The 10,610-nt window shown below is 37.2% G+C and overlaps 1 protein-coding gene across 1 annotated transcript; it reads right to left on the bottom strand.

Annotated features, from left to right (window-relative positions):
• Positions 1-182: 182 nt before the first annotated feature.
• Positions 183-10,220, bottom strand: LOC120340584 (protein arginine N-methyltransferase 1-like). The gene is made up of 9 exons (XM_039408885.2): positions 10,052-10,220; positions 8,546-8,752; positions 7,702-7,843; positions 6,443-6,572; positions 5,639-5,783; positions 4,934-5,005; positions 3,696-3,846; positions 2,822-2,943; positions 183-2,250 (listed from the first exon to the last, which is right to left on the bottom strand). The coding sequence occupies exons 1-9, from the start codon at positions 10,106-10,108 to the stop codon at positions 2,167-2,169; spliced, it is 1,110 nt and encodes a 369-aa protein (XP_039264819.1). The 5' UTR covers positions 10,109-10,220; the 3' UTR covers positions 183-2,166.
• Positions 10,221-10,610: the final 390 nt, after the last annotated feature.

Raw genomic sequence — 10,610 nt, 5'->3', positions numbered from 1 at the left:
TTACACAGCGTATATATTGATCACTGGATAGCCATAAATTAGAGGCATTCTGATAACGAAGTACGCGAAATTGTGTAATGTATCTTGAATATTGTTATTAAGTGAGCGAGGACTCGTGGAACTGTTTTAGTTTGCTCGAAGGAATGACATGCACAACCGTACCTGAATTCATGACAACACCATACAGCCACCAGATTGTATTACAAAACAACTGTTTAAGCGTGATAAATTTTAGTACCTACATTTAAAAAAAATACCACAATTCATTTATCGAAAAAGTAGTTCAGCACAATAAAAGACACGTTTTCATGGGGCACAAAAGTGAAAACGATACGGGTGTTACAGATACATGTAAAAGTCATAGTATTGGGATCGAATAGGTCTTCTGAATTCTACAGCACCATCAAACTGAGAAACTTATGCTACAAATATTGAAAAGATGTACAAAGGCTTAAAAGTTAAAACTCTCATTTTACGGGAAGAGTTATGCTTGATTCTAAAATGCTTCCTGAAAACTATCTTTAACTTAGGAATATTTAGCTTCAAACAAGAAAAGAATGTGTACAGAGGTCTTGAGAGTAGATCGAGAATTCAAGACTGGATATTGTTTTATAAAAACTAAAGAGATGAAGTCATCTTATCAATCAAAAACCCTAATGAATAATTACCGGATAAGTAGAATGAAATATGGGTGCTCCCGAAGTATGCGAACCAAGATGGCGGACATCGGAACGTAACAGGTTAGGGTTAGGCGATAATTTCTTTCCAATTTTCCTTATTTTAGTCCTATTATCAGTTCGAAGACTGGCCAAGAGCCTCCCGTAGTATTTATACCTAGAATTATGGCCTAACCCTAACCTATACACATATTACATTCCGATGTCCGCCATCTTGGTTCGCATACTTCGGGAGCCCCGAAATATGACGTGGTGTGAAGCCATGAATCACTCTTTCAGAGAATGGCTGTCGTTTTAAGCATTTGTCGCACTTGTCAAGTGGACGAGTGATTTTTTGTGACTTTCAGAAAAAATACTTTTCTTGACAAACTTTTTATTGAAACATAACTCAGCCCTGGAGATATAACAAAGTATCCTTATTCATGCCCATTACTCAGGAAAGAGCCATATTCAGGTGGGTACTTATGTCCAATGATATGCAACGAGCTAGTATTTATATACAGCAAAATATCCCCAAAGCATGTTAGTTTTATATTGAAAAGTCAAGGAGCGGGCTCAGCATAAAATGTTTGGGAAACCCCGTTTTTTAAATGATAATCTAAGGATAGCTTCCCAAGGAGAGCAAACTTGACAATACAACTCCTCCTTTTGAACAACTCAACCGTTGGGGTATTATCCCAAGAAGAAAGAGTCTAGTACATTGAATAACCTAAAAAGTGTTTTTTTTGCGAGACAGAGAGAGAAGTCCAAAAAATGTTTTGATCATTTTGGTATTATTGATATTAACTTCATTTGGAAAGTACTTAACAATAACTTTGTTGAAGACTGTCCATCTAACGCAGTGGAACCTAAAGTTGATTGAAGGGGTCAGCATTAGAAGCTGAAGGATATCCATGGGCCAAGAGTGGGAGGTGCTCCAAAAGGGCTTGATACCGATACCTATAATCAAGATACCGGTATAATTGAATGGTTAAGAATATTCCCAATGCTAAACTGTGGTAATGATGTAACAATAGGCAGTATCTGGAACGCAAAAAGGTAAACACATGTGGCGTTAAGCTATTCAAAGGTTGTCAAGCCATATTAAATCGTTACGCGGGTCGTAATTGGCTCGCGGGCCGCAGTTTGGAAACTGCTGATCTAGCAAGAGGAGAGTTAATGAAATGGCTTCATAACATTGTTTTTAACTTTATTCTGAGTTTCACTTGTGAATTTTATTGAAATATGCTGACTGAAAAATTGTAAGAACAGTTTCTAATGGGGAAGTGGAGAAATGATGAGATGGCAAGTCTCTTTTGTTACAAGAGAGTGAATGTCCTGGGAAGTGGGGAGTTGATAAGACGACTTAGCAAAACAGCCATTTTAGGCTTTTTTCATATGTTTTTTACATATAGCTTCGTTTGGGATCGGATTCACATATCCCTTAATGTTGTCGGCACTGGTGACCTTTGACATCCGCCGTGCCACGGATATCGAGGAGTGCCATGCCTCAACGCATCTTGTACCCATTCGATTCTGTGACTTCACTCAGTTGTCCTTTGAAATCGACGTCAACTGAGATATCCAGATCTCTCTGTGAAAAGAAAATATGAAACTTGTAAAATACCAGGATTTTCGTTATTTTCAAGTCTTGGATTTTTTGCCAATAAAATTAGAAATCATCCTAATAATGACACTCTCGATGCTCGATGTTTTATAAGAAAAGAACATTACTGCCCTGGAACTAGGAACTTATTACTGAAAATAATAGAATAGGGTAGCTATTTTGGGATCTGATTTGAAATCTCGAGATTATTAAAATTAAAAATACAGACACTCGCAATATATGATATATTGCCTGTGTGTGTATTTCTAATTTTAGCAAATAGCAACCCCTAGTGTCGAGCCTAGTTTATTATTCCAACCAGTGTAAACCAATCCCATGCAGATTACTAGTGCAGGACAATTTGTTTTCGCAATCTTACAACTCTTCTATTAGAACTCTTTTCCGTTTTGATTGAGTGCTCAGGACCTTGCTTTGAGCAAAGTGCAATATTTCTATCTGTATTATTTGCTTGGATGCTCTTGAGCAAACTTGAATAAAGATGGGGGATTGGAGACTGATTCAATTAAAGAAACAGCCTTGTCCTTACTGCCTCACATACCTTGTTTCTAGGATTTGGTTTCATAGTGAAAGTTCCAAACAGTTCTTCCCCTCTGTAAGCTGTGATCTGGTCCTTCATATAAAACACAGTCTGCTTCCAGTGGGTGTACGGCGCATCAGGAGCTGGAAAAGTTTAAAGGACGTTACTTGTGAATTAATAGCTCGGCTAGTCAGTAAATTTGCAGAGTAAAACCTAACAGTTAGAATTTTCAACCTAACTAAATTGGCACTGCAGATAGAGAATTTCAGGTTTAAATCCCATTGAGCAGTTGTTCCCAAGGTTGATTGACCGAGGGCTATAAATAAAAGCAGAAAGATATTCGCAGGCCAGGAGAGGGGAGCTCTGCAAGAGGCCGATACCGGTACGTATAATTAAGATACTGGTATAATTGAATTGTTAAGAATATAACGAGAATATCGGTCAGAGACCGAAGACTTATCGATCAAAAGTTAGGGGATCCCCCAAAACAGCGCTCTCACTCCATAGTGACACCTTGTGTCCCATCACTAATTTATTAATACATCGCTAATTATACGACATAATTTGCCAAAAATCAATAGGCTTCTGGTCCGAGATGAGATGAATGTACATGCAAAATCTGGAGCAGATTCAATCTCGCTTTCGTGAGATATCGCGTGCATCTAACAGACATACAGCCAGACAAATACCTATCGACATACTTACCGATTAAAATCGATAAGTAACCAGATTAAACTGTGATAATGGTTTAACAATTGGCAATATCTACTAGACAAAAAGAGAAAAAGCATAAAGTGTTGAAGAATTTCACTAGAGTTCGGCAGGCCATATTAAATTGTTACCATGGTTTGGGAACCACGCACACATTAGATAAAAATCAAATAAAGATACATACCAGTTGAAAATCCAGTTCTTTTGTGACATTTTGTGAATTCGACGTTAAAAAACGAAACAAGTGCTTGAATGTAGTCATTTCTCGTCACCACTAGGTGGAACGGTGAGGTAAATGAAAGATCCCCCTCAGTGACTGTGTACAGATCGAGTTCCTAGTGAAAAACAGAAAGCTAGTGATTAATAACTATTAATTAGCGTTGAGAATGATGTGCTGTATATCCTTGCATGCTCGAACCATGCTAAGTTCTCACGATAAGAGCGTGCACGCACACACGCGAAGCAGCGCTTAGTATGCTATGACAGCAATAACAGTCTGTGATTGGTTGTCATGCATATAATCGCTTATGTTATGTGTTTATGCTATGAATGACAGCAATAACAATTTGTAGGGTCAGCTTATTACTTATCGATCTTGATCGGTAAGTATGTTGATAGGCATTTGTCTGTTTGTTTGTCTTTCTGTTAGACACTTTTGTATGTTATGCGATATCTCACGAAAGCGAGGTTGAATCTGCTAGAAATTTTGCATGTGCATTCATCATATCTCGGACCAGAAGCCTATTGATGAATTATGTCGTATAATTAGCGAGTTATTAATTAATTAGTGACGGGACACGCGGTGTCGCTATTGAGTCAGAGCAAAGGATACATTCCGCTAAATCGATAAGTCGGCGGTCTCTGAGCGCTATCTCATATGTGCATTTTCAGAGCTGTTTTAGGGGGTCGGTCTTATATGTGAGATTGGCTTACTACTTGTTGAAGTGTTGGACATAACTGTTTTTGCATTACAGGTAAAAAAACCTGGGGGAAACTACATCCAGAGTGTATTAAACTTGGTAATCGATGCTCAAATGATAAGCAGCTCCCTACATTACAGTGGATGCCTGATTATATCCATGTTTGCAGTGAGAGGCATCAGTTATTCGATAAGTACACAAAATATATCAGCAATTTTGAAATGCTATGAACTCGGTATTTCCTTAAACATAAAGATTTGGAAAAATCGACCCGGAGTTGAATAAAATTTTAATCTGATTTTGAACTTTCAACCTTTATTCCAGCTCTGGAGAAAATTGAACTTTGATGAAATACTTCGGTATATGCACAAGCGTTCATCAATATATTTTTTAAAATGCATAGTAAACTTCTTTCCGAGTGAAACTCTAAACTTCGGGAAATCCAATATTTACAATATTCTCCAATAAAAGTACACATATAAATCCAACAAACAGCATTTACCTTCACAAGACAAGTGTTGGTTACAACCTGTTTGGCTTCCACGACATCAACAAGAGGTTCAGATATGGCGACCTGGAAATAAATTAGAAAACTGTAGTTTGTGTTCAATGTTACTACTACACAGCTCAGAATAAGAAAAACAAGTTAGACATAAGCAGGAGTGTCAGAAAGCTCGCTATTCTGAATACATTCTAAGCAGTGGTTCCCAATGTTTGAAGGCTTGTGGGCCGTGGCCCTCTTCCGGAGACTTTTAGCACTCATAGCCCTCTGTTTATCATTAGTGGTACTTATAATTTTATTTTGATTGGTTGATTCCAAATCCCATTATGTTCAAACAATTCATGCTCAACAAAGTGAAATACCCTTGTCAAGCAATGAAACTGGAAAGAAAGGGAAGATTTCTTGTAAAGGGAATAGTAATAAATTTTTCGTCTAGCATTGTGGCCCCACTTCAACTGCTCTGTGGCCCACTTTGGGGGCCATGGCCCTGTTTGTAAACCGCTGTTCCAAAGTAATATCTATGGGTTGGAAAGTACGAAGAAGATCAGATGAAAAGTGATTTGATTGGTTTCCTCACTTTTTATAGTTTTCAGAAATGCCATGGAAGGCCTTTTCAGCCATACCTAGCAAAACCTAAATTTTTAACTATTGCTCCCTCCCTTGGTCTTTGATAATGGATATTGGGGAAAATATAGCATAACTCACATCCTTTATACAGCTCATATCAAATCCATAGACATCGTTCCACCAGTTGATTTTGTCTTCCTTGTATTGTCTGTCTTCGATTGCTGTCACGTATAACACCGCTCTGTCTGGGAAAATTAATCCGTCTGGTGCAAGCCATTTGTCTCTGTGAAAGTATTTAAAAAGGGTTTATGATTAGTAGCGTAGGTTTTTACAGGGTGCCTTTATACAATAATGACAAAAAAGTCTCGGAATAAGTGGTTCCCCAAGTTGATTGACTGGGAGCCAAAATTGAAGGATATTCGAGAGAAAGGAATGTCTGCAAGGACTGATGCTGGAACATATAATCAGGATACAAGTATAAATGAATTGTTGTGAATCTAAACAAGCTCAAACTTTGATAATTGGGTAAAAATTGGCAGTAACTACAACGCAAAAATGCAGAAACATGAACTTTTTCACTTAAGTTCGACAGGCCATATTAAATCGTTATGTAGGCCGTAATTGGCTTGCGGTTTGGGAACCACTGCTCAAACAAACAGCCATTGATACATTGTTAAATTTGAAAAGGGTAGAACGATGGGCATAAACATAAAACACATGCCTCTAAAAGAATTATAAAAAATTTTGTAATCGCTAACAATTTTATACCCTCGCTCAGCAGAGGGTATACTATAGAGACATCCCTACTGATATGGAAGGTACAGGGTTTTCTTCCAGGATTCTGCCTTGTCATTCAATTCAATATACCCAGAGAGATGTTGGGAGTGGGCACAAACCGAAGAAAATGAAAACTAATATCCAAATTTGAATTTACAAGCCTACCTTGCATACAGCACAGTGTTCAGCATAGATTCATACAGCAAGCAATATCCCATCCATTCGCTGAGTATAATGTCAACTTTCTCAACTGGTAACGTGACTTCCTCTACCTTGCCTTTGATTAGGGTGATCACTGAATGAGAATAAACAATTTTATGCAGGATCTGAGTGAGACCACAAACAGTCAACTGAAAGAAGTAACTGAATAACGAGAATATCGGTTGGAAACCGAAGACTTATCGATCGATAGTTAGAGGATCCCCCCAAAACAGAAACTGCAGTTTCGATTCATCCGCTCTTGTAACTTGCGCACTGCGCATCGCACACACACACACGGCGGGTCTCAAAATTCCCTCGCTTTACAAAAATCTAGATCACTATATCAATAATTGATTGATAACTCGCTAATTATACGACATAATTCGCCCAAAATCAATAGGATTCTGGTCCGAGATAAAATGAATGCACATGCAAAATCTGGAGCAGATTCAATCTTGCTTTCGTGAGATATCGCGTGCATCTAACAGACAAACATACAGACATACAAATACCTATCAACATACTCACCGATTAAAATCGATAAGTAACAATGTATGCGACCAATTACATACAATCCTAGATGCAGATCTACAAATGCTAAAACATAAATTGATATTACGTCTGTGGATTTTGGAATAGTACACTCACCCTGGGGGAGATGAAACATTACATATTATTGGCTTAATCACTTGGTTGACGCAGAACTTTCTCAAGTCAATACCGCCAGGACATTAATTGTCTTTGCATTGGGGCAGAGTGGTAGTGAATTTAAAATCTGAATATAGAGTCTTTGATATCGCCTGATAAGTCATTTATCTCCACATAAATAGGGTATATTGTTCACTTGAAGATGTGGGTTCATGGCATTCACAGCAATTTTCCAACAGGATAGATCTGTTTTGGATTCACTTTTGTGATCAATTAGAGTTAAATAAAGCAATCACTTGCTGAGCTCAGATTGACAACGGTGTTCCTATTTTTGTTCTTAGAGTCACTGTCGAGTTCCATGCAATACAAATTATTATTCTATTGTTTGATGGCGTGTAAAAATAGAAGAAATAATTAACCTAGTCTAGACAGCCTTACCACAGGTCGTGCTGATGTATATATTTTAACATCGCTCTCTCTTTTTTGTCAATAAATACAACAGTGCACAAGACACGACTATGAACTATTATCACAATAAATACGTAACCACACCCAAAAGTTGTGAAATAACTTACCATGATCCAACTTATTAGCTTCGATGATCTTCTGAGCATAATCAACAATGCTTGAACATTCTATTCCAATAACTTTGGCCGCTCCAGCTTTAGCTGCAAACATTGACAAGACTCCTGTGCCGCAACCAACGTCAAGAACAACCTAGAAAGTAATGACAATGTTAAAATGCAAGGAAGTTCCTTCAGAAAAAATTTACTAACTTATTGAGGCTGCAAGAAAGGTAGGTCGATTCATCGTTTCCCACCCAAGAGAAATTGGTTCAATGAAGGAAAATTATCTTTGTGCTTGCATGTTGAATGTGATAGTTTTACTCATTTGGTATTATAAATTATTTATAAATAGTTATGCATGCATCATAAGCTATTCTAATCATACGATAGCCACAGTGCGAGAAGCACTCATCAATAGGTAATTGTACGATAAATACCGAACAAGAAACAAAACCGAGTTTTTGTGTCGAGTGTGTGAGGAATGAAGAATTTTAAAATAGACAAAAGAAGAAAATGTATCAAAAAAGGTTGGAATCTTTGGGTCAATCATGAAACATCCTTTTACCAATATAACTTGGAATCCTCCTACATTTCCCAAATATTTATCTCACAAGGCGAGACGACGGAATAATTTCATCCTCACATAAACGCAAAAGTGGCGCTGTTTCACACTTTCTTGTTTAAGCTACATCGAACTAACTTGACGAGAACCAAAATCAAATTGTGTTTTTATATAACACCTACCCACGTCTTTTGCTCCGAACACGGACATGTATAAGCAACCGCTTAAGGACTAATTTTGGAGGGATCTGTCTCGGACAAATAAAAAAAGTCCATAAAAAATGAACAATACCTTTCCTCGAAACAGATGTTTATTATGGTAGATTGAATTTCTGTAGGTCAATGTTCTAACTTCATCTTTCAACATTTCCTCGTGAATTCCAAAATGAGCATAGGAGTCGAAATAATAATCTTTTGACGTCATTTTTTCTGGAGCAATCTTTCCAACAGATTCTTCTCCCTCTGGTTCTTTTGCTGGGAGACCATCTTGCTTGGCAACCTTCGATAAAAATGTTTGTTGAAAATCTCAACTATTGACCCACATTAGCAACAGAGTAAGATTATTGCATAGATAGGATTTTTGAATTTGCTCCCAGGTGAGAAAAGTCAATAAAACAAAAAACTCTGGTCAGGCTACCATTCTATTTCAGGTCAGAGAGAGAAAGAGATTTATTGCCACAAAACAAAGTCAACACTATTATAAACATAATACAATAACTAAAATACTTCAGCAGTAATTGAATATTGCTTTGTGTGGGTCGGTGTGCGGGACCGATTAAAGTCATCAAGGCTTGACACTTGTGTATATGCTGTATATAAGACTATCATGGCATTGGATGCGAATAAGATTAAATATAAATAAGATAAAATGAGTGAATGAGTCAGCAATTTAATGGTATTATGAAAGTTATTAAAGGCAATTTAGGTTGAAGGGTATATTTTTTCGTTAATGGTCAGTTCTCTCATTCCAAGAATAGGCCCCAAATCAAACCACGTCCATTATAATGGTGAGCACGAACCCCTCATTTACGAGCCAATATGTGTCTTCATATCGACTCAAAACGTCACACTTGCACTACGCAGTAAACTGAAAAAAAGCGCAATCCAAAAACGTCACTATTGGATTCCATGAAAAAATAATCTAACTTACTGAAGGAAAATTTTTTTCTGGTAGCATTCGAGAGTTTCTCGTAAAAACGTAATTTGCGTCATGTGACTGCCGACACGCGTTTCGATTAAGACAAGCTTGGCCAGATAACATAGTTTCAGAGACAAATAGAGTGTTAAACCAACGTTGGGACATCTTGGAATAGGATAACTGTGCCCAGCTGATGGTCATCAGTTTCCGATATGAAAGACTGAAAGAGTTTGACTAAATAGATCGGACCTCAAGTTGCTAAATGTTAAAAATAATTACCAATCAGTTTGGGAATCGAATTATTAAGCTCAAGCAACACACTGCCAATTGCTGGATTTTCCTGTCTGTTGACAGGTTCGAATCATTATTCGCCAGTATGTAAACAAAAGTATGAAAAATGCCCGAACTACAACAAAATGTCAATGTCAAAATGTACTAATCATATCTAATGCAGAATTGTCAGGCAGTTCGCATTACCGCAGGCAGGGTGGCTTCTTCTACACTCAGACACTGACCAACCATTATTGGACATATTATTTGATACAGTATTTCTCCAATCCAACCCAAACGAAAAACAGGGGTTTGTCATTACAGCATTAACTTATTACCTAGTGTACGGTAAACTACCGTAGTATATTAGAAGTATGTTAAATCTCCTACCTTAGTGGCCGGCTCCAGTGTTGCTACAGGTGATATTTCTTGTGGTATACACTCCATTTTTTGTGAAAACGCGAAGAAAAGATATCTATTAAATACAATACTGGCTAAGAAACGTAGACAGGTGCACGATAAACAACGAGAAATAAGGAAATTGAGGTCCAGACTGTGACGCACGTGTGAAACAACCACTAGGAGCGGTATAGAACAGCTTTAGTGAATCCTGAAATATGTTAACGACGAAAGAAATAATTAAAAATTATATAATAGTAATGAATCACAAAATTGCTTGCAACAATTGTAGATTTTGGACGATACTATAACATTTATGAAGGCCTAATATTTATCAAGAGAGAGAGAGAGAGAGATTCGATTTCGACAAACAACGTTAAAAAGCAGTAGAAGAATATTGCCAAAATATTTTGACAAATACTAATGTCTTATCGTTTTTATGGTAAATCTGTTACATAGCTAGAAAATACGAAATATATAAAAAATAAACATGTTCAATATGAATATGTTGACGCTATCGGCCAAGCTACAATGCCACGGAGACTATATA

The sequence above is a fragment of the Styela clava genome, chromosome 1 (assembly GCF_964204865.1).
Source record: "Styela clava chromosome 1, kaStyClav1.hap1.2, whole genome shotgun sequence".
In the NCBI taxonomy this organism is placed as follows: Eukaryota; Metazoa; Chordata; class Ascidiacea; order Stolidobranchia; family Styelidae; genus Styela; species Styela clava.
Note: the sequence above shows the minus strand (reverse complement) of the source record. Positions and strands in the feature narration are given on the sequence as shown.

What these genes read in the sequence shown, in the direction of transcription:
- LOC120340584 (XM_039408885.2), bottom strand. Translation starts at nt 10,108, where the DNA reads ATGGAGTGTATACCACAAGAAATATCACCTGTAGCAACACTGGAGCCG. An exon ending in CACTGGAGCCGGCCACTAAG is followed by an intron (nt 8,753 to 10,051) that starts GTAGGAGATTTA and finishes TTTTTATCGAAG; the next exon opens with GTTGCCAAGCAAGATGGTCT. An exon ending in ATATGAGCTGTATAAAGGAT is followed by an intron (nt 5,006 to 5,638) that starts GTGAGTTATGCT and finishes ATTTATTTCCAG; the next exon opens with GTCGCCATATCTGAACCTCT.